At 46.3% G+C, this 23,596-nt stretch overlaps 1 protein-coding gene across 6 annotated transcripts in view; it reads left to right on the forward strand.

Moving 5' to 3' along the window:
* Positions 1-23,596, forward strand: part of LOC143017784 (uncharacterized) — a 74,653-nt gene that overhangs the window by 28,188 nt on the left and 22,869 nt on the right. For 2 of the 6 annotated variants that reach the window (XM_076172668.1, XM_076172669.1), the window contains exon 1: positions 4,894-5,872. The exons of 3 other annotated variants lie outside the window; for them this stretch is intronic. In XM_076172668.1, coding sequence (XP_076028783.1) covers positions 5,821-5,872 — 52 coding nt within the window. In that variant the 5' untranslated portion in view covers positions 4,894-5,820. Of the gene's footprint in view, positions 1-4,893; positions 5,873-23,596 lie in introns of those variants that run through there. One more of the 6 variants, XM_076172667.1, reaches the window with a different exon arrangement.

A 23,596-nucleotide genomic window follows, 5' to 3' on the forward strand; every position in this document is an offset into this window, starting at 1 on the left:
CTTACACGCACACACACCCAACTCCCCGCCCACGAGAGTTGGAGTAACGACCCGCAGCGCAGCGATACTGAAATTATTTCAGCCCTGGGAGGAATTCGAACCCGGACCGCCGTAGTGGCGGCCGGGAACTCTACTACTACGCCCTAGTGTGTGTGTGTGTGTGTGTGTGTGTGTGTGTGTGTGTGTGTGTGTGTGTGTGTGTGTGTGTGCGTGTGTGTGTGTGTGATTTACTTTGGTCTTTGGATCACGGGCTGGACTCGTGATCGATAGCTATTTCCCTCCCGGAGGAGAGCTCAGAGCTTGTATGACCGATCTATGGGTAATGCTGTGACCTTACACGCACACACACACCCAACTCCCCGCCCACAAGAGTTGGAGTAACGACTCGAAGCGCAGTGATACTGAAATTATTTCAGCCCTGGGCAGGATTCGAACCCGGACCGCCGTAGTGACAGTCGGAGACTCTATCAACCGCGCCACCGAGAGTGTGTGTGTGTGTGTGTGTGTGTGTGTGTGTGTGTGTGTGTATGCATGTATGTATTTGTATGTGTGTGTACGCATGTGTGTAAACTGTGTTTGTGTGTATTTGTATGTGTGTGTACGTATGTACGTATGTGTGCGTGTGTGTGTGTGTATTTGTATGTGTGTGTGTGTGTGTATGCGTGTACGTGTATATACATGTGCAAGTGCATGCACACAGATGGCCATTGTCCAGGTAGCCAACACTCATCTCAACCATCTGTCGACCCCATCTGTAACCCTTTCCCCTATTGGGCGGGGGAAGGCTGTGGTAAGCCAATTCAGGATGTGGACCCGGGGTAGGGGGTGGGGGGCTAAGCCAGTTCAGGATGTGGACCCGGGGGGAGGGGGGAGAGAATGTGGGGCGATTTTTTTCATTTTTTTTTTTTTTTTTTTTTCTTCTTGATTGTCAATCTTATGGGCTTTCTTTGAGCCCGCGTGGTCGTGGGTGTGTACGGAAGACCCACCTTGGTTTAGCTTGTCAGAGGAACATGGAGGAAGTGAAAGAAAGTGGAATAGAGAGGCTACAGCTACTAGAGCGGCAGTGAACAGTCTATAGCAGCGTTTCTCAACCTTTTTACCCTTGCGTAACCTTAAGATAAACTGCATGTCTCAAGGATACCCTGCCCCCCCCCAAAAAAAAAATAGATATACCACATCTTTCTCATTTTATTTTCATCGTAATAATAGGTTAGATAGGATGATGTCTATATTACGTTATTACAATAACCAAGAATATGCCTTGCGTGTTTAATTATATTACGTATATGAAATAAAAAAAAAATTGCATTAGCTTATCTCACTTTTTCTCGCTGAACCCTTAGGGACCTTTTGCGGAACCTTAGGGTTCCGGGGAACCCTTAGGGACCTTTTGCGGAACCTTAGTGTTCCGGGGAACCCTGGTTGAGAAACGCTCCTCTAGCAGCTGTGAGGAACAAGTTGAGGCGTTTCAGAACCGGGAGAACAAAGTCGACTATGTTTCTTTTCGAAAGAGCGACGGTCGAAGGAGTCGTGAAAAACTCCCAAGAGACAGCAGTGATGATGTGAGAGTCGTTTGATGCTTTGATGAGTTATGTAATTGGAGGGAAAGTTGGCTCAGAGGTAATGAGAGGCAGTTACCTCAGAGAGCCTCCGTGAGAAATTAGACAAAGGCGGAGGATGGATGGTGAGAGGTGGAGGGCAAGCAAGAGAAGAATAACTACTGTGATATATATATTTTTTTAATCTCAGTCAAGAAATTTTATTGGCAGTGAGGAAAGTGGAGGAAACGGAAAAATGTGAAGAAACCGATCTAATTGAGAGTGAGCGAGAGAGAGAGAGAGAGAGAGAGAGAGAGAGAGAGGCAGAGAGAGTACCGGGGACCGAGATCCCCTCGGGTCCGCACCTCCAGTTGAGGGTTTGGTTTTGAAGACGAGCGACAGGGACACGGTCCCTCTCCGACGTCCCTCTCGCAGGGCCAGCCCGTGTACTCTCCTATCACTGCTTCCTACCCGGAAGAAAGATTACCAGGAGTGAGAAAAATAGAGAAAGAGGAAAATAAGGTCATTATACAAGACCCAAAGATACCAGCGGTCGGAAAGCTATAGGATTGAGTAGACTCTCATTTTCTCATCCGACTCACTGCGCCATGTAGTGTATGTATAGATTTACGTATGACGCTGAACGATTTCATGTAGCTGAGTGTCGAATATCAACCTGAAAGTGGGAAGGAAATTCATGGAAACCCACTTGGAGGCTGCTTGAAGGAGAAGGGTAACTAGTCAATAGCCTGTGGGTGTAAAGTAATAAGTTTTGGATATTCGTATCGGAGCAATCGAAAAAGCTCTCAGCAGTTACCGGAGACGTCCACGAAACAGCATAAAAGGAAGAAGAGAAAGAAGTTTTAGAAGAAAAAAAGGAGTTAAAGAAGAAGAAGAAGAAGAAGTTAAAGAAGTTAATGAAGAAGTTAAAGAAGTTAATGAAGAAGTTAAAGAAGAAGAAGAAGCAGAAGAAGAAGCAGAAGAAGAAGAAAGAAGAAGAAGCAAAAGAAGAAGAAGAAGAAGAAACAAAAGAAGAAGAAGAAGCAAAAGAAGAAGAAGCAAAAGAAGAAGAAGAAGAAGAAGAAGAAGCAAAAGAAGAAGAAGAAGCAAAAGAAGAAGAAGCAAAATAAGAAGAAGAAGAAAAAGAAGAAGAAAAAGCAGAACAAGAACAAGAACAAGAAAGATGATAATAGAAGGTTCCCGTAAGGGCCAGGAAGAGACGAAGTGGGAATATACTAAGAGGTCAAAAGGAAGTTAGATTGAGGGGGGGGGACCGGAAGACGAGAGGAAGTAACTAGAGGCTATATTAATCCGATGGAGTAAAAAGGAGACTACAAATATAAAACCATAAAAAGAAAACGGAGACTACACGGGCCCCAGGCCAAAGAGTCGAACCATAGATCAAATGGACTAGCGAGAGAATGTAAGCGGGAGATCGAAAAAAAAAGAAGTACGAATATACAACTCCGGAAATGAGACCACGGAAAACAGGAAGGAAGCTGAACGCGGACCAGGGGCGACGATGAGAGGAGGAGGAGGAGGAAGATTCCTTCTTCGTCTTCTTCTTCTTGTCTCTGTGTTGTCTCCTATTCCGGGTAGCAAATGCCAGGCGGCGCTCGAAGGGCGCCCGGTGATTCCATCCAGGACGCACCAAACCTTGAACCTTGTGGGAACAAAGGTGTGTGTGTGTGTGTGTGTGTGTGTGTGTGTGTGTGTGTGTGTGTGTGTGTTTCTGTGTGTGCGTGTGTCTGTGTGTGTGTGTGTGTTTCTGTGTGTGTATATGTGTGTGTGTGTGTGATTCACCTTGGTCTTCGGATCACGTGTTGGACTCGTGATAGACAGCTGTTTCCAACCTGGAAGAGAGCTCAGAGCTCGTATGACCGATCTATGGATAATGCTGTGACCTTACACGCCCACACACCCCCAATTCCCCGCCCACGAGAGTTGGAATAACGACTCCAAGGGCAGCGATACTGAAATTATTTCAGTCCTGGGCAGGATTCGAACCCCCGTACCACCGTAGTGACAGTCGGAGACTCTACCAACCGCGCCACCGAGTGTGTGTGTGGGGGGGGCGTGTAAAGAATGGAGAAAATAATATTTTGGGAGCCTGTGTGTGCGCGCGCGGGCGTGTGTATGCGTATAAAGAATAGAGAGAAGAATACTGTGTACGGGAGGCGCGCGCGTGTGTATATGTGTGTGTGCGTGCGTGCCCGTGTGTGCGTGCGTGTATGTGTGCGCGCGCTCGTATGTGCATGCATGTATGTGTGCGCGCGCGTGTATGTACATGAGTGTAAAGGTAAACGAACATTGCATTTGTGTGTGCGTATGTGTATGTATGAATGTGCGTGTGTGTGCGCGTGTACATGCTTACGTGCGTGTACACGAGCACGAGTGTTGCACAGGAGTAAAAATAGAACATTTATGTTTGGCCGTATGTATGTGTACGTTTGTGTGTGTGTGTGTGTGTGTGTGTGTGTGTGTGTGTGTGTGTGTGTGTGTGTGTGTGTGTGGGCGCGCGTGTGTGTAAGGTGGGGGAGGGGTTCATACGTCGCATAATATCCCCACGGACGTAAGTAGGCTACCACTCAGAACCTTGTGTACAGAAAGAACCAACCCTCACCCCGTCCTCCTCTTCTCGCTCCACTGTGACCGCAACTTTGAAGTGAGATGTGACTGTGAAGCGCCATCCTTGACCCCGAGAGTGCCAGGTGCCGCCAGACCTTCACTCTTGACTGTAGCGGTGGTGGTGGTGGTGGTGCCAAGCGTGGAGGGCACTCGTCGAATCCACGCACCGTCCCCAACGCCATTGCCGCCAGCTGCTGCTGCTGCTGCTGCTGTTGGTTCTGTTGTCACAATCTCTCAGTTGTCAGTGAGCGTTCGGCTGAGGTAGACGACGACAGAGCAGCAAGCAACAACAGCAGCACGGAATTGCGCGAGGCTTCCGGGTCCCCGACACTACTCACTGCGCCATCTGTGGTGCTTGCGAAGACGTCAGCCGGCCATTGCCTCTCACGGCCCTTCCCCCCCCCTTGGCCTCTCTGGCACTCACTCGGTCGTTGCCTTGGCAGGGTTGGCACTCACCGAGACTCCTGTCACCTGATTTTCTCCAAAACATGACTGTTACGTATAACGAAGCTATTTTCTCAAAGGAGAGACCTCATGCTATGGACCGTAACCTCCCTACCCATACCTCAGTTGGCACCGCCGACAGGTGTCCCCTCTTGACCAGACCCTCGTAACCTCACCTCGCCTGCCCCAGGTCGCACGTCATCCCTCCCTAACCCATCTCCATCTCGACCCTTCCTCGCCCCCCCCCTAACCCACCCCGCCGTTGGCGTCTTGTTGCATATCCCCGCGTGTTGCAGGCACGGGTGTTCCGCTCGACTGACGACCTGCCTACTTTCTCTGTATCAGTTCACTTCCCGATTTGGTACAGGGGAGCACAGACTGCGAAGCAGCAGCAGCAGCAGCTGCTGCAGTAGAAGAATGGTGAGGAATGAAAGTGGCGCAGCTCCCAACGAAAGAGAAAGCTGTGCGGCTCGGGTCGGTCCGGTGGGCGGCGACGGCAATCGCGGGGTTGAGGCCCTTCCGCTGTCGCTCGCTCTCTGGCTCCTCGCTACTACTCTCACTGGCCCGCTAGTTTGGCCGTAACTGCCGTAGCCTCACGTGCGCCTTCACTCCTCGTGCGTGCCCGGGCCTCCTCCTCCTCCTCCACCTCCTCTATCCACCTCCCGGCCCCCTCCCGCCACCGCTGTCCGTCCACACGCCCTCTGCGCCTCGCCACCTGGGATGCCTTAGTACTCGGCCAGGCGCCCCCGCATCAAGAAGCGGCCTCTGCACTGTGTGCGTATGTGTGTGTGTGCGCGCGCGAGCAACACGCCTCTATCAAGTCAGTCGTCGCCCTCTCGCGTGGGGCTTGGTGCGCCTTCCTAAGTGTGGAGGATTGTGTCTTATATACCCGAGGAGGCACTGCGGTGTAGTGTCACTGTGATGACGTGTTTATGGTGGTTCTCTCAGTGATGTTTATGAATCTGTTGACTGTTGTGGTGAGATGTGGAGACTACCCAAAGACACGTTGAGTGAGTGGTTTCCCAGTCAACGATGCTTTTCGAAAGTACTCGCTCCTCCAGTCTCGGATGTTATTAGTGTCTAGCCTTTTTTTCGGATTAGTGACTCGGTTATTATAAACGCCAGTTATCTACGGCGTCCTTGGTATATATTTGGTGCTTTGCTGGTGTGAGACAGTCACGCTTGCATTTCCTACTTGCAAAAGGTCTGCATGGCTGACGTCAGAGTACAAACTCATCATTCTGGTCCCATGCTAACGCAAGGTAAGCTTTCTTGAGGTTAATTGACTTTATGCCCTTATTCACGCTTTCAGTGGTTTGGTTTGTGTGTTCCTATGGTCACACTAGGTTTTTTGAGTATCTGCCCAAAGCAAGTCTGCTATAGCGTTGATGAAAATCAACACCGTGGTGAATAGTTGTGGTCAGTCACTGAATACGGTTGAAACTTTAACTTCTATGATGGATCAGCTGAGTGTAGTTGAATTGTTAATCTTCTTTGCTCTGGGTAGATACTGAAGAAAACTTAACCTTACTATGCGTTAGTCGTGGATAAGTACCTTAGTGCCATAATAACTATTTATGTTGTAATAGATAAGTGACAGTGTAGGATATTGTGTCATTAACAAGTTGCAGTGAGGAACTCCCACGAAATGAGATGACACCATCACTATAAGAACCGTAAAGAGAACCAGCATTTCAGAGATGCTTGTTATGGTTCACACACTGTGACAGATATTACATATTTACTCATATACAGTGATGACATTCCTGTGCACTGAGTAGTTTTACCAGAAATAGTATTGGCACATCCCCCAACCATACAAGAAAGTGGTTATATCCGTAGTGCCCTTGATGACGACAAAGGGTACCTTTACATTCAAGTGTCGAATATGTTCTTGGCTCGCGTTAATTGCGTCGCTTATTTCAAGGGCCAGGAAGAGTGCCAGGGAAGAAAATAACGTGTTTGGGCGTTCCCCACTGCATGTGTGCATCACCACGAGAACGAACGCGCAGAACGAAGCAAAGGGAATTGCTTCCTCTGTTCCCGTTGGCACTCTACGTTCGTCAGCGTGAGGCACTGCCTCCGCATCTGGCGACGGGGGGGTGATGAGTTCATACGTTCGGCTCCTCGGTGATGACGATGACGAGTCGGCCAGAGTGCTCGGAAGGAAATGACCAATTTGTGTGTGGGACAAGTCGAATACTCGCCTCGCGCGCACACTCACGTGTCATTCGCCTCCTGGCCCACATGCGCCAATGGGAGCGCTGCTGCCCGATCTGTGGGCCATGTGGCACTTGGGGTCTGGGGGTGGTGGGGGTGGTGTATCTCTCTCTCTCTCTCTCTCTCTCTCTCTCTCTCTCTCTCTCTCTCTCTCTCTCTCTCTCTCTCTCTCTCTCTCTCTCTCTCTCTCTCTCTCTCTGCGCGTGTGTGTGTGTGATTCACCATGGTCTTGGATCACGTATTGGTCTCGTGATCGACAGCTATTTCCCTCCCGGAAGAGAGCTCATATATATGAATGCGTGTGTGTGTGTGTGTGTGTGTGTGTGTGTGTGTGTGTGTGTGTGTGTGTGTGTATGTGTGTGTGTGTGTGTGTGTGTGTGTGTCACTTGGGTTGTAGGGAGTGGGGTGTTGGTCTCTCTCTCTCTCTCTCTCTCTCTCTCTCTCTCTCTCTCTCTCTCTGTGTGTGTGTGTGTGTGTGTGTGTGTGTGTGTGTGTGTGTGCGCGCGCGCGCGTGTGTGTAGTTGAAGACTAACCTCCAATCGAAAAAAATAATTAATCTCACTTTTAACTTCTTTCCTTCCGTTCCTCTACTTACCTTAAACTTCTCCTTTGCCACCTTCATGGCTCCACATCTTCGGTAATTGCAGACGGAATACTTAAGAAGCCCTCCCCCCCACACACACACACTCTCTGTCTTTGATTTCGTATGTCACTGTGTATCATGTGACCGCATAGGTCATACCAGTGTCACAGAATACAAGCGTTAGCATGACCTTGTTCTTGACAAGGATAATAATAAGTAATACTGACTCACGGGAAGCTAAAAAGAGATACAGGGTTATACTAACTCACGGGAAGTTAAAAGGAGAGACAGCGTATTTGTACATGTGAACGAACTCTGTCGACTGTACGTGTTCAACGCAAGTCGGACGTATCGCACATGTAAGCAGAAACAGGACGCTTGGGTTTTATGCAAAACTAAGCATACGAACACAGACGCGTACTTGACCAAGGACACGCATCCGTAGCAGCCTCATTTTGTAAGGAAATGTGTTCTATTGTACTCGGTAGTTTTAACATCATATATAGACCTCATAACGAACACACAATTTGATTTAAGAAGAATTTATGTCATACATACGCTTTCTGACTAGGTAAAGTTCTTTTTTAGGGAGGGATCGTTATTCTGTATGCACCATATGTATGGTAATTCTCTCTCTCTCTCTCTCTCTCTCTCTCTCTCTCTCTCTCTCTCTCTCTCTCTCTCTCTCTCTCTCTCTCTCTCTCTCTCTCTCTCTCTCTCTGATCATGCCGAAGCAAGACGCGTATTCTTAAACAGAAACAATTCTACCCCAGCATGCAAACAATATGCTTTGTGGCATCCTTAACTGCAGATGAATTGCATCACAAAAGATTGGTATAATTTTGGGGGTAATTCAGTATAATTATAACCCTCAGCCTTACTTGCAACATGGTGAGTGTACAGCGAGCAAGACGCCATCTGTCAGCTCGCAAAGATACCACAAAGTTCTCGAACTTGGAAATCTGTGGTGATCCACTAATGCAGATAGTGGTCGAAATATACAGATTTTCTGTCCATCTTATCTCGTTCTCCGACAGTGGGTCAACAAGTCTCATTTCGCAAATATGCTAATACATTATAACTTCCTAATACTAAACGAAGTACAAATACCAGCTGCTTATTGATATATGTACATATAACATTTACTTCTGCACAAAACAATGGTCTCTTTTGTAATACTGCACGCGCATATAGAGTATAAACTGAGACAATTACATTTACTGAATTACCCCGCATATAGTGTATGCACACACACAGGTGTTTAACGGGGTCGTAAAATACGGAGACAGGTCACCTGCTACGCCCTGGCACCCAAACTAAAGGAACACTAACATATACTTCTTAAGAGAAGAAGACAAACACACCTATACTGATGAAACACAGACACCTTATGCACCTGTATCCGAACACGCATACATATATAAAGCTACACAAACTTCGCTAACCCCTTATAGTATACGTAGATGCTCCTAGAGGCTGGATAAAACTGCCGAAATTGGCACTATGTGCCGGGGATTATTAAATAAATCGTGAATGTAAGCGCACGCTAAACTAGGCGGAAATACTCCCACCAATGTACACAGTTACCTACATTTGATTCTGCGCAATCATTTAAACAAGAGTTTCCGTAGGCATCGTGGATACGCTACTGGGTACAGATACAACGCACATATTCTTGCGCACTTCAGAATCACGTGCATTGTATAGACAACACATGCACTGTGCCTTTAGCAGACACAAACGCCCATACTCAAACACAAGACATTCCCTCATACATAACTCCGAGCATGCACTGGCTATCCGACCAAACACAATGTGCACCAGTATTCACTCGAACCCAATCACCCTTTCCTGAACACGCACATATTCCTGCACGCGCTCTCCACGCCACGCGTGCGCGCCTTTCACACAACCCAAGCAAGCAAACAAGCCAAGCTGTGTCCGCGACAAGCAGGAAGCGCCATTCACACCCGCGACGCGGGTACGTGACGAGTGCTCGGCGCCAAGAATCAGCGTCGACGGCCCCCTGTACCTGTCCTGACTGAGCCTGCCGCTCCGCTGCCTGCCGTTGGGCTGGGCTGGCCCTCTCGCGGAGGCTCTGGGTGCGCACCGCACTTCGGTCTCTGTTGCTTCGCCCAGGCCTACTGCGGGAAGGGGTTACCATACCTGTTCAGGACTTGTCTGTGGTGTGCCGCCGCGCGCTCCCCGAGCCTGCGCGTCCCATTACGCCGTATTGATTTACATACAAGAACGCTTCCTGCACATGACTCTTAGCGAGCTGGGCATGGTAATCTCTCCCTCGTCACGTGTACGCGTGAGCTCTCCATGATAAGGATGTGTGCGTGCGTGTGTACATGTGCGTATGTAGTTTCTACGTACGCAAGGCCGCGGCAAAGCCATGGGATAGCGAACCTCACAGGGACTTGAGAGAGAAAAGGCGGAAATAGAGGAGGAGCTCTTTTGAGAAGCAAGCTAGTGAGTAAGCAAAGTAATAGACGGTCTAGAGTTGTTATTTAAGGATCAGGAAGGGGTGGGACGTAGAAGGCTGGGGGCCACTAGGTACAGACGTAGTGTTTGGTGCTGCACAGTTTATCGGGTGCATCAGGTAACAGGAGGCGGTGTAATTTTGAAAGTTTTAAGTTTATGGGTCGCAGGGTGGCACAATATGCAGTGATTGACTAGCGTTGTAGGAGTTTGAAGAATGTTAATCGTGTACCTGATTCAGTTTATTGTAGCATTAAAGCTAATGTAATGCTGGCTTGTAACGAGGAAAGGATAACACAATATATTCGAAACCGGAAAAAAAGATGTTTCAAGGTAGGATGGTGCGTGCGTGTAAATGTTTACCTTGGCTGTGTCGACTTGGTTCGTCATCGTTTTGCACGACGTAGGCCGGGGTTCGAATCTATTGGGTACCAGTGACTGTCATTAACCCAGACAGCTTGAATACATGAAGTTAAAGTGACGGTTTCAGTCGCAAAGGATCCTGACGTAATCTCCTCTGATTATAGTGGTGTTTGTTTAAATCCTTTCGATGCATTTTGTAACCAGTTCGTTATAACTGCCTTCAGACGATTTTATTCAGCAGTGGAAAAAGATTGCCACAGGAGAAGGATTAATAATGTCTATTCTTTCTCAATCAACTCTTCCTCTGTCTTCATAACACATTCGTTTTATTGTGAGAGAGAAAAAAATCCAAAGTGAAAGAGTAAGATTAAGGTGTTGTTTTGATAGTCAATATTCTTGACCAGTATTAAGAATGGGTAGACGAATATACTTGTATGAAATAACAATAATAATGTCGACCGACCATTAAAATGTTTGATTTAAATTAACCGTTGTATATAACAAAACCAAGCTGGCCAGCTTCCACCGCAACCTTTATTATAACAAAGACGAAGGAGAGGGGATAAATAAACATTAAAATATAGTCAACAAACCCTGAAAGTACACTCCACAACAGTGCAAGCCAGAGCCAAAACATCACTTGAGCCAGTGATGCCTTTCCCAACTTTCACCCGCGTAATCATACTTTTCACTTTTGGGGACCGACTCGTCGGTCCGCGAACTCTGTTCCACGTTTACTAGCTCGGGAGTAACGCGCTTAGATCCTTGGGTGGGTGCAGTGTTTTGTTGTAGTGCGTGAGAGGGAATGTTAAATGTCCTAATCAACTCGTACACCGATTATGTTCGAGTTGTGTGACCCAGTGACACATAATAGACGTTGTCAACTTTGGTAGAGGTCTGCAAAGGGCGTGTTCGGTATGAAAGGATTACAGAAAGTCTTGTTTGAGATGGCAGGCTCCGGGGTTCCAAATGTAGTTTGCACAAAACACTGATTTTAATCCTTGTAGTCAACCGTACATTTCCCCACTACGCTAGTTCTCTTGGATACTCAACCAATCTCTAAAGATGCAACATCCTAGTATAAAGATGGTTATCAGGAAACTGCATCATAGCGCGCGACGTAGCGACTGAGACGCCATCTATTGGCAGTTGATTGTCGTCGAACTTTAGAATCTGGGTGTAGTTGTATTGCACTAATTATGTATCGATAAGTGTGTTCAAAAGCGTGGAAAGGGTCAGGGTTGAAATGGCCACTGAGTTCTATCGAAAGAAGGCTCCACAGAGATAGATACCCGATACTAGGGTAAAGGTAAAAATGGAAAACACGCACACCTTATGACGACTTAGAGTTCTACATTTACACGCATGCGAAACTTGCAGTAGGAGTGTTTACATATATATATATATATATATATATATATATATATATATATATATATATATATATATATATATGCTAATAAGAACACGGGTACGTGTGTTCACTTATGCAAAGTAGACCACTTGGAAAAAGAAACTAACGAAGCAGAGCGCTTTCGTATATTACATCTTCAGTGCAACAAGTACATAGTGATAGGAATACATAGACATTATATACATGATACAAAGGGACCAGGACAGTTTTGAATATGTAATATACGAAAGCGCTCTGCTTCGTTAGTTTCTTTTTCCAAGTGGTCTACTTTGCATATATATATATATGTATGTATGTATGTATGTATATGCAAGGTTATTCTGAATGAAGTGAAGTTCACTTTACAGTTGGCTATAGAATGTAGGACTAGTTTTACGATATGTGGTTTGTTGGTGTGGAAAGTCTAGTTTGGAACATTCCCTCCATACTGAATGGTACTCTCCCTTGGCTGCTGCCATTCATCCCCGTTTCACCCTGTCGGAAGTGAAGTGGGTAACGGAGAACTGTAAACTCGTTACGGTGGGCAGAAGTGCATTTTATGGTGTGCGGAGGGAGTGGCTGGGAGGGGGAGGAGGGCTCCAGGGATAATTCTGAACCGGTGTTGTATGGAGGATCACGAAGAATAGAACTCCGGCCGCGAGGGCGTGAGTACATGTAGTTGCGTGCGACTTCCGTGCCTGTGTGAGAGTTGGGATGAACTCTATTGTACAGCAGTGTCAATAGTCAGTAGGTGGTGTTACTATTATTAGGAATGTTCTGTGTTAAAGACGATGTTTGTTGTTGTTGCACTTAGGTGGCGTGTTAGTATAGACGCCCAACCCTGACCCACCATATACCGTACCTATGCAATTCGTTGTTAAGCTTTCGATATATTCCTGTGTTCATTATTTTTCTCATGATATCAAAGATATATTTACCTAGTTCTTGACATAGGTGACGTGTTAGTACAGACGCGTAACCCTCCACCATATACCGTACCTATGCAATTCGATATATTCCTGTGTACATTAGTTTTCTACTGATATCAAAGATACATTTAAGTACTTGTTGACATGGGTTTGAAGAGGAAAGACAAAAGACTTAAACCGAAAGTTTATGACGAAACTAGTCAGGATTTAATTCGGATTAAGTTTTGTGTCTTTCCTCTTTCCATCTACGCCATATTTGTACAAAACCAATATATTACTGGTTAGGACAGACCTGCTTAGGACTGTAAATTATGGGAACATGGAATGATATGCTATAGTAGGACGCAGATTTGGGAGCAGGAAACCTGGGAAGTACCTAAGGGATTATGAGTTATAACTACAGAATATAAATAGTTCCTTATATTGGGAATCCCCAAAAATTCAGAAATCGTCCATATTCATACATATACGTATACATACATACTCATATACATACAATACGTGCTTCTTGAATCCATCATTTTCTTGGTTTCGGAATATTTCTTGCTGAATTAACGATAGAAGTTAAGTTTTTTAATTCTCAATCGGAAGAATGATCCACTGGGAACACAAGAAGTACATTTTTTAAGAGTAGGCCTGAGTTTCATGGTCGTGTGCGAAATGATAATATCTGTGACAATGAAGGTGTTTTTGGTGAATGTTTGTGGTGGTGGCAACAGCATACCATACTATCATAAGTTACGTATACAAAGTGTCAGTCCCCTCTTCCCACGGTTCAGTATTGATAAGGACACCGTTCTGCCTCCAGGAACCACCACGGCCTTGCCGTGTCCCATCTTGCACATAATCGCACTCACAACACACGCAATATATCTGAGGTCCTTTTCCCTAACTTAGGATCCGCTGCATTAACCTAACCGAGCTTGACCAAACTTAACCTTCTCTGACGAATTGTCGAAAAACACCGTAGAGTGTGGATATCCACAGCGTCAAATTATCCCCAAGAGAACAAGATGTCCGACGTGGAGTAAAGGATGCACAGAAATAGAAATCTTAAGCTACAGGTCCCTTCCCTAAATTCGGGAGTATCTGAATCCCGCCCCACAGTACGTCAAAGAAGGTCAAGTTAGAGGAGTTGAAATATACTGGTTCATTGGAGAAGGGACCCGCCACGAAAGAACTCTGCTATCGCAGAGTACGCAGAAGAAAACGGTACTTCGGTGGTGTAGTCGGGATGGAGCTTTGTCGGTTCGAATTTCACTGAGGTGAAAGTAAATGATTAGCCCGTCTGTGCAATTACCGGAGGACTTGTGGTGGATACCTGAGTCGGAATAGTTATTCTCTTCAATATACACCCGTTGGATAAGGAAAACTAGGGTTGTTTATGGTGATAGTACTGAAAATTCAAAATGTAGTGGAAATAAACGCTCGCTCATGCTCTCACACACACACGAACACACTCTCACAAACGCGCGCGCGCGTGTGCGTTCGAGGGAACTTCATTGTACTCGAAATCTTGAGACCCATCTGCATCATTTACGCCGCATCCCAAACCAGATTCGGGAAGTCATTCTTGGGTTTTCTCCTGACGACGACCCTTGGACTGAGTGAGGGTGGGATCCAATTTCTACTTGTAGTGTAACCATGGAACCTTATCTAGGTCGCGGCCAGAGGCCAGCATACGTTAGGTGTGTAATTGTGTGGCAGTGTGTTAGAGGGGGTAGGCAGTGAAATTCACATGGGGGGAGGAGAGACAGGACTGGGGAGGAGACCAGTTGACAAGGACAGTAGAGTTTGGGAGTGAGTGAAGGAGAAATGGAGAGAAGAGAGGAAGAAATTTCGGAGCGGGGGAACACGCCGAAAGAAAGAGGGCGGAGGGGAGGTGAAGTTGCAGCCAAATATATAATAATGCAGTTAAACAGATAGTGAATAGTAGATAAGATGTCTGAGGTGATAGCACGCTCCCGTTTTGATGGCATGTGGGGAGGAGGAATTAGGTTAAGGGTGAGAGCGTACAAAGGTTGCAGGGGTTCATTTGTCGAGTCGAGTGGGAGAAGACCACCCGATGGAGAATTTGAAAAAAAGAAAAAGAAAAAAAAATCCACGGATGAGAGGTGAGAACTAGGTGGCCCGCCCCACCTGACTGCCATCCTCCACCGGTAACCAGAAACAAATATGTAAAGAATAACACCGAAGGGGGAAAAGGTTCAGGGAGTGTGTGTGTGTGTTGGCGGGAAGGTGGAAGGGGAATAGGAGGAGGAGGAGAGAGTAAGATCCATCCAGACGTAAGATGTTAGAGCGGAGACTCTTTGGGATCGACTTGATGGAAGAGAAAGTTGAGGTGAGAAGTCTTCGTGCCAGGGGCTTTAACCCCGGTCGGGCCAGGCGGGACTCTTTGTCTTCTTTATTCTGGCTGCCGTCAGACTATTTTATTCATCTCCATGACACGCCTGTCGATAGCCAAAGGCTGGTAGTCCATATCGGTGAACGCCTTCCTTCTGGTCTTCCCGCCTCCGTCAAGCTATTTTAGTCACCTTCGTGACGCCCTCGCCCTCCCCCTCCTCCCCTAGGGAACGAAGGAGATATACATCAACGATGTACTCGAGGGGCTCCGTTACAGCTATTGTTACCTGTACTGTACAGTTGTTCGCAAGGGTCTTCTCTCATAGCCCCACCTACCTCCCTCCTCCCTCCTCCATCCTCCCTCCTCCCTCCTTTCTCCTCACTCCCTCCCTCCCTCCCGCCGGCAGTCATCCAGACCACTCTTCCCTCCTCCCCCTACTCCCTCCTCCTTCTCTCCTCCCTCCCTCCTCCCTCCTCCCTCCTCCCTCCAATCCCACACTTACACACCAGTGAAAGTGCTTCCGCAAGAAATAGGTTGTAGACATAACCGTTCTTTGTCATGTATGCATAATGACTGGAGTCGTACATGAATACATGTGTACACACACACGCACACACACACACACACACACACACACACACACACACACACACACACACAAGTGGTTTCAAAACTAGGGATGTCGGATAAAGAGACGGGATCTCACTAATGTAGCTCCTTTTCTGTATAATGCAATTGGGTAAGTTGGGCGATAACATCCACAAACACGTCCACACGCTTATTTGCATGTTCAGTACATCACATAATTGAGTAGCACATTTGCACACACACACACACACACACACACACACACACACACACACACACACACACACACACACACATTCCAACTCTCGTGGGTGGGTAGTTGGGTGTGTGTGTGCGTGTAAGCTCACAGTATTACTCATAGATCGGTCATATATGAGTTCTGAGCTCTCTTCGGGGAGGAAAATAGCTGACGATCACGAGTCCAACACGTGATCCAAGACCATGGTGAATGTCTGTGTGAGAGATAGAGAGAGAGAGAGAATAGTGAGAGAGTGTGTGTGTGTGTGTGTGTGTGTGTGTGTGTGTGTGTATGAGTGTGTGTGTGAGAGAGAGGGAGAGAGAAAGAGAGAGAGCGAGAGTGGTACAGGCTAAGTTGGTCAATGGAACAGGAGGTGTTGAGATGGTGATAACACGCCGCGGTGCTGCGGACGTACTTTTGGGGTCAGCCGTGATAAAGATTAGGTTCGCTTGAGATGCCTGTTTTGGGGTCACGCCGCGCCGCCGCCGCTAGAACGGACAAGGAACCCACAGACAGACAGACCTGTTGAAGCGTGGAGGCGTGTAAGCGAGCGAGGGTATGAAGAGGTGGAGGTGGATGGGTGGGGTAGAGGGCGGGTCGTTGGGGGGGAACAGTTGGAGGGTTAAAAGTAAAACCTAACGGGAATATGTGTGAGTCGTTAACGCTTATTTTGGGTTGATGGTGGCGTGTGGAGGGGAACGGTGGTCCGTAGAGGTGCTTGGAGCTCCAGAAAGGGAGAGCATGTAATATATGCACGCTACTCCTGACCCACTGGTTGATAGATTTCTCCCTGCAGATCACGTTGCGGTTGTTCCTGAGCCCTCGGTATATATTTTTTTTCTGTTAAGAAAATTGTACTTCACTATTTGGTGAATTGCGAAGAAAAATTATACCAAATGACAAGAAGTAGACATTGTATTTGCTCAATAAAATCCCTCGGATCTTTCTAGTGTTGGTCACGGATGTACAGGTGCAGAAAAGAGAGAGAGAGAGAGGAGGGCGATACATAAGTATTAGCAAGTTAAGAATTGAGATCAGAGGTGAGGATCGTCGCGATAAAATTGCTGAAAATCGATATACAATCCAGTATCATTATTACCTTCACTGCTCATTGCTGTGTCAGTGTCAACGGTATTCTGTTCTCGAAATGCTTCGTAGTAGCGACTTTGGCATATAAATGCAAGAAGGACACGAAGCCTGTGGGTCAGTAGGGGTTTTCCCAGTCCTGCAGGAAGGCGATGTGTACGTGTGTGTGTACGTACGTATGTGTGTGTGTGTAGACGTGCACGAATATGTAAAACGGGAAAATCCGTTACGCCACCGGAGAGCGCGTTTCCACTCAGATAAATAAAAAATGTCATGTTAACCAGATTAAACGAACAAGACGACAGTTGAAGAAAACGAGGATGAATGAGGATAGAGTTACATTTAGAAACACAAAAAATAATGTGGGCACGTAAATATTTCCTGTGATAGAATGGAAATGCTTTAGATGTAGTCGTTCAAAGATTTAAATTTACGTTAATGGGAAAGTATGATACTGACCTGCTTGTGATGCGAGGACGATTATTGCAATTAGTGCAGAGGGACAAGAAATATGTATTTTCCATTCTGTAATACAGGTGTCAATGCTTTAGGAAATATATCAACTAAAACATTAATTTCTTTTTAGTGGAATCTTTATTACTTTGATAATAGTTCATATAATTGATGAACTTTCAAAGTGAGCATTGTTTATGTCGTCTGCAACGGACTTCTTAGTTGCCATTTTCTATCCCAATGTATTGTATCAAATTTCATTTTTTTTAAGGTGTTCAATTCAAAGAAAGGCCCGCAGTACCACGCACTACCCCGTTTAGTCGCATTTTACATGGGAATGCAACATAATCCTCATTAATTCGATAGCCTTTGTGTATAAGAACTAAGACAATAGAAGTGCATGGCGCTGTAATATGAAAAGACCATGAACGAAGGAATGGAAATCTGATAGAATATGTGTAAGGAAAGAGAATTTATTTACCAAAACTATGAAGATACCATAAACGAAGGGAACGGAAATCTGATAGGATAGATGTAGAGGAAGAGAACAGGTTTGCCAAAACTGTGTAGAGTTACTTGTATCGATGAATTGGTAGTAGTGTTAATGTGATAGTTTTGTTTTAGTCCGTTTCGTAATATTAATGTATTGGCATCTCCTTATGTACTGCAGTGCATCGACGCCTGTGCTCTGATTTTTTTTACTGCAGTTTCCAACCGTTTTCCACCCTGCAGGGTGGTTAAGTGTGTGTGCTTTTACTGATGACATACGATGACTAGGGGATTCGAACCTGCTTCTGGTGCCTCGCATCCAGACACGGCGTCCTAGTTTGCACGCTCTCCCAAAACAAGGAACGAATTCCTGGCGGTTCAAGACTTGATGTCGGGTTGGTATACCTGGGGTTGGAGGACTGGGGGGTCAATAAAGGAAAGGATAAGAAAAGGAGAGGGGGAAAAGAGATATAAGGCGTGAGTAAGGAGAGAAGGGAAGAAGTAATTGGTGCAAGGAAGGAGTGAATACAATAAGCGAAGATGAGGGAACGCAAAGCTGAATATGCAAAAATGCGGCGTTGGCGGCAACACGAGACCACACGATGACACCGTGTCTGCTATTATGGACCGTATACTCAAAGGGAATAAAGCTGTTATTTCCAATAGACCGCGGTCTCAGGACCCCCCCACACACACTTTTGTTGAAGCGTCGGGGTGAGAGCGAGAAGGGACGAGACAAATTGAAGGTGATAAGGGGGACAGGAGATAACGTTTGAGTAGATTTCACGATATGAAATGATCTGGGCCAGTGTAAGTGTGACTGAGAGTGAAAGTCGGAAAAAATAATTCTTGGAGAAAAACAGAACCAAGAGGAGGTAGAGGACTAAGATGGGATATTTGGGAAAGAAGAGGAAAGGCCGAGGATAGAGGATACCATCAAAAAAGAAGTGAACAGGTACAGGTGCTTATGACTTGAGAAATAAATACGAAAGATTTGGGGTTAAGGTTGTGACTATGGGGATAGTGAGGAAGAATTAGGAGAAGGATTGGGATGCAGCACGGGATGAGACGGGATACTGTCGGGGTTACTGTGAATAGTGTGTGCACGTGCGTTAGAAACAAATACTTGTTACCAGGTAACTATGTGTGCCACGTTGTTCACGGAGACTGCCTATACCGTGGCCTCCATTTCTAAGTACTACAAACCCTGATGTCTTTGAGGGAGATGCAAAAGGAGTATGTGAATAAATCCTTTATGAGTTAATAAACTTAAACGTATTGTAATTGTTCTCCATAAAAGATACTATAGCTTTGCAAGAAAGGGCACCGGATTCTTTAGTACTTAGAATTATAATCAGTTACAATGCCGATCTGAAACAAGCAAAATCGAATGAGACGCGGAAAATGCGACTTTCGGTTCTGTCGACATTGGCCGCCGCACATTTGTAAACAAATGTAGTAAAATGTCGACAACGGTGGATTGGGGTTTTGTCTTAGTAGATAATCCAAGAACGTGTTGAACGACCTGCTGACCGAGATGGCGTTATCGCGAAAGATAACCTCAACAAGATGTTTGCTTTGACCCACCATGCATTTGGTGAGTGGGAGGGAGGATTGTAAGAATCGTCATGCCAGACTTCGACAGGTTGATAATTATTCTTCATGTGGACTATCCTAGATTGACAATTCCCCCATGTGGGCCATCCTGGGTTTACGATTCTTCGGTTGTATAAGTTAATGACAATAAGCATAACCCTCATTCAACCTAACCAAACCTAATATTTATTCCACTGTTGATATATATTCTGCGTACTGGGGTGACAATTCTTCAGGTGGGATCTCATGGTGTGACGATTCTTCATGTGGGCGTTCTGGGGTCAATTCTTCGTGTGGCCCGCTTCCCGTACTCTGGGATATTTGTTCTTTTCTGGAAAACGCCATCCATTTTTAATAAAAAATGTGGTGATCCTCACTAGCTTTAATGTTGCTTTACCTTCCATCATTGTATGTTACATACGATATTTGATTACCGTTGAGTTTCATAATATATATTATTCTCATTATTAAACTTTTGTATTCATTGGCGCTCTCATAGTTTATCAAGATAATCTTGTAACCAAAACAAAGTCCTGTTATATCTTTGTAGGTACGCTCCCTCATCCGAATAGAATTGTGTGGCAGCATCCAGAATAATAACTTAGTGAAGGATGTTACTCGTATTATACCGATGTGATTGTATAGAAAAATGCAAAATAGTGTTTGGTACTATGAATTAAAAAATAAAAAAAAAGACGTCTATCGGCTTCCTCCGCTCAAGGAGAAAAAAAATGTCGAGTTCAGCATTAATGCTCCATTGCAGGACCTGTCTGTCCCATGTGGGTACGGTGCAGCATTTGTACCTCGCCATATTGGCTTCAGCCGACTGGAAAAAACAAAATCGACGACTTCAGTTGGGACAAATTTAAGAAAATTCAGACTAGTCTGTTTTTTGCTTTGGTCACAATACTGCAGTGACCATTTCATATGAGTAGGTAACGTCAGGTTCTCCTCCTCCTCCTCCTCCTCCTCCTCCTCCTCCTCCTCCTCCTCCTCCTCCTCCTCCTCCTCCTCCTCCTCTTCCTCCTCCTCTTCATCTTCATCCTCCTCAGCCTCCCCCTCGCGACTGTGTGTAGGATAGAAGTGTAGCGGTGGGGAGGTTAGAAAGGTATATAGAAACGCTATGTGGCAGACTTAATGTCCTCGTGTCTTTTGGACAAAACATTTGTATTTATGACGTTGAACCATATGACTCACCATGGCCTTGATCACGTGCTGGACTCGTGATAAACAGTTATCACCTCCCGAATAAGACTCCAATCTGCGGGTAATGGTTCGACCTTACACATACCACACACCATGCTCAAAGGAAACAGTAAGGACATGCGGTATTAGTGAATGCTCTTCATGCCATGAGCGCGGCGCTAGACTCGGTACCGAACCATGGGGTTCCGTGGCTTAAGTCACTACACCACGACTGAAGAGGGGATAGGATAATATGCATGATTGAGGATGGAGACAGTGGGAGGTTGGTAGTGTTAGTCATTGCGTGAGTGACCAGTAATCCCTCCCAGGCTTCACGGCTCAATTTGACTCCCACTTCCTGTTTCTCGCCATCTTAACATTCTCAAAACATGTAGCATCCCCCTTCTACCGGAAATTCTTCAAGTGCCCCTCCGCCCTTCACTCATTTCCTGCCCCTGGTCGATCAGCATCCTGTCCCTTTCGTGCTTGTGTAATGTACGTTTTACTCTCACTGTAAAGAAGGATAGTGTCCCCCAGTTGACAAGAGGACAAAGGATAAAGGATCATTCCACCCGACAGACCACCATCGTTGTCATCACGACCATGTATGAACAATATGCTCGAAAGAGGGTACTGTTTCACACAGTTTTCTTAACCCATCATCATCTTCTCAGCCTCCACTATGATTATGATTGGGTCTCTCTTCTCGTACACAGACACTCTCTACTTCCGATCCATGAAAAAAAAAACGTGCATCCTCTTCTTTCTTCTCCAAATCCTCTTCCTGCTCCTCGTCCTACTTCTCCTCCTCCTCCTCGTCCTACTCCTCCATCCACTTCCTGCTTCCGGATCCACTCTAGGTTCCTGTCGATCCACCTCCACTTCCTGCTCCCGAGCACATCCTCCACCTTGTTTCCTCCGTCGTTTGACCGGAACCTTCCAGTACCTGTGCCCCCCTATCACCCATCCTTTCTCGTCCTTGCGATGACCTCTGCTTCCTGCCCACCCAACCCCCGGCATCTCCACATAAAAAGCCCCCATGCGGCCGTGTTTCGTTATTTCTCGTGCGCCAGCCTCCGGAAGTGGACAACGGTGATCTCCCACCCCGACCTCCCTCACCCCTTTTCCTTCTTCCCCCTCCTCCCGCCCTCGTATCCTCTCCCCCCCACGTCCGCCTCCCGACCGCTTCCACCTGCATCCTTCTATTTTGGGAGCCTACTCCAGACTCGTCCTTCCCTTGCAATTACTCGCACTGACCTGAAGCAAGAAACTGAAGCTTTTCCTTCCCATCCGCTCCCCTGGAGATGAATATAAGATAGCTTGGCGGTCGCCACAATAGAGTTAAATGTGCCATTGTAATCACGGAATTAATCCATATAATTTCTCATCCATTGAGTTTAGTACAGTTATTGTGTTCCTATCCTGGCACACTGGACTTTCTCGTCGTCCTTTATGGCTTTCTTCAAACCCTTGTTCATCACGACCCAGTTACATTGAGTGTATTACTTTCGCGATCCTATTGCATGGCTGTTATGCTAATGATGATAATGGTGATTAGCGCCTTTTGGTCATTATTTATGTTTTCGACGTGGTGACCTATTGAACACGAAAGCTTGTGACCCATACTTTTAAGAACCTTGCACTGTATGGCCTTCTTTTCCGTGTGGCCCAGGTATCTCCCCTCACGTGACACTGCCACCCTGCCCTAGTGTCTGCCCCAGCAACACGCATGGCCATGGCACAGGCTCACCGTCTCTTCCGGCATCCGGCCACGAGTGTTTTTGCCGCCGGATCCTGTCCTCTTCCTGCAACTTCCTCGTCTCTCCCTCCCCCCTTAAACTTCTTGTTTTCCTTCGAATCTATTTCCTCGTTCTCGAGCAGGACCTCCTCGCTCCGTCCCGCTGACTTCCTCATACTCTTCGACCGCCATCGAGGACGCGTCCTCGACTTGGGATGAAGATTACGACGAATGTGATGCTGGTGGTTGTCATGGCATCCACCCATCGTATCCTCTGACACAGTGGCCTACGGGCGATGCTCTTGCTTCCTGGTCTGATAAGAGCCAATTGGTCGACCGAATAGAGAAGACGGAGCTGATCGTACTTGTTTTGCACGTGTAGCAGTAAAGAGGGAAATGGTTGCAAAGTAAAGAAGTTGGATAAGTTTGGCTTCCGGAATTCAGCACACTGCTCAGGAATAGAAACAGTACAATAGTAATAAGAATGATCATGATAGTCATCATCATGATGACGATGGTGATAAATGTAGACGTTCTCTACCCCTTCCCAAGTCTTCCACAATCTTCGAAGACGTTCTTGCCATCGTTGGGTAGAGAAGTAGAGCATGGCACGAAAAATAGGACAGTTATTTTCTTGGAAGTCGAACCGAAATAGAATTGAGAAGTAGAGTTGACTTGATTAAGGTACAGTCGAGGAAATTAATTCCTCGGCACTTTCAAGCGTGCAGTTATGATATTTAGTAAAAGTTTTGTAGAAATATGTTGTAGCAATTCGTTATGAATGAACAGACTGCCAGCGGACCCTTTTCCAATCATATCCCTTTTGTCAGTAGACATGCTCTCATAATGTCGAGGTACTTAGTTTTCTCGAGTGGACGGGTAGTACCTCACAAGAGCAATGTCGTCCTCGATCACCAACAGAATGCCATAAGCTAAGCTAAGGATTCGGGTATTCGTTGCTTCATTGGCTGTTAGTAAACATGCTCTCATAATGTCGAAGTACTTGTTTTTTTCGAGTGGACGTAGGGTAGTACCTCACAAGAGCAATGTCGTCCTCGATCACCAACAGAATGCCATAAGCTAAGCTAAGGATTCGGGTATTCGTTGCTTCATTGGGTGACGCCGTCGTTGTGAGAGCGCCTTCCCTCCTTCTCTCGTAGGTGGAGGGGGAGGGGATGGAGGGTTTTGCCTCCATGCGTAGGGATTGGTTAAAAGTTTACTCCATCACCCCCCTTGCATAATATGAAATTCTTGTAGTCTCCAACATCGCCGTTTCTAACAAGACCTAACCACATAG

The sequence above is a fragment of the Oratosquilla oratoria genome, chromosome 33 (genome assembly GCF_046742065.1).
Source record: "Oratosquilla oratoria isolate Oo_2021 chromosome 33, ASM4674206v1, whole genome shotgun sequence".
Classification (NCBI taxonomy): Eukaryota; Metazoa; Arthropoda; class Malacostraca; order Stomatopoda; family Squillidae; genus Oratosquilla; species Oratosquilla oratoria.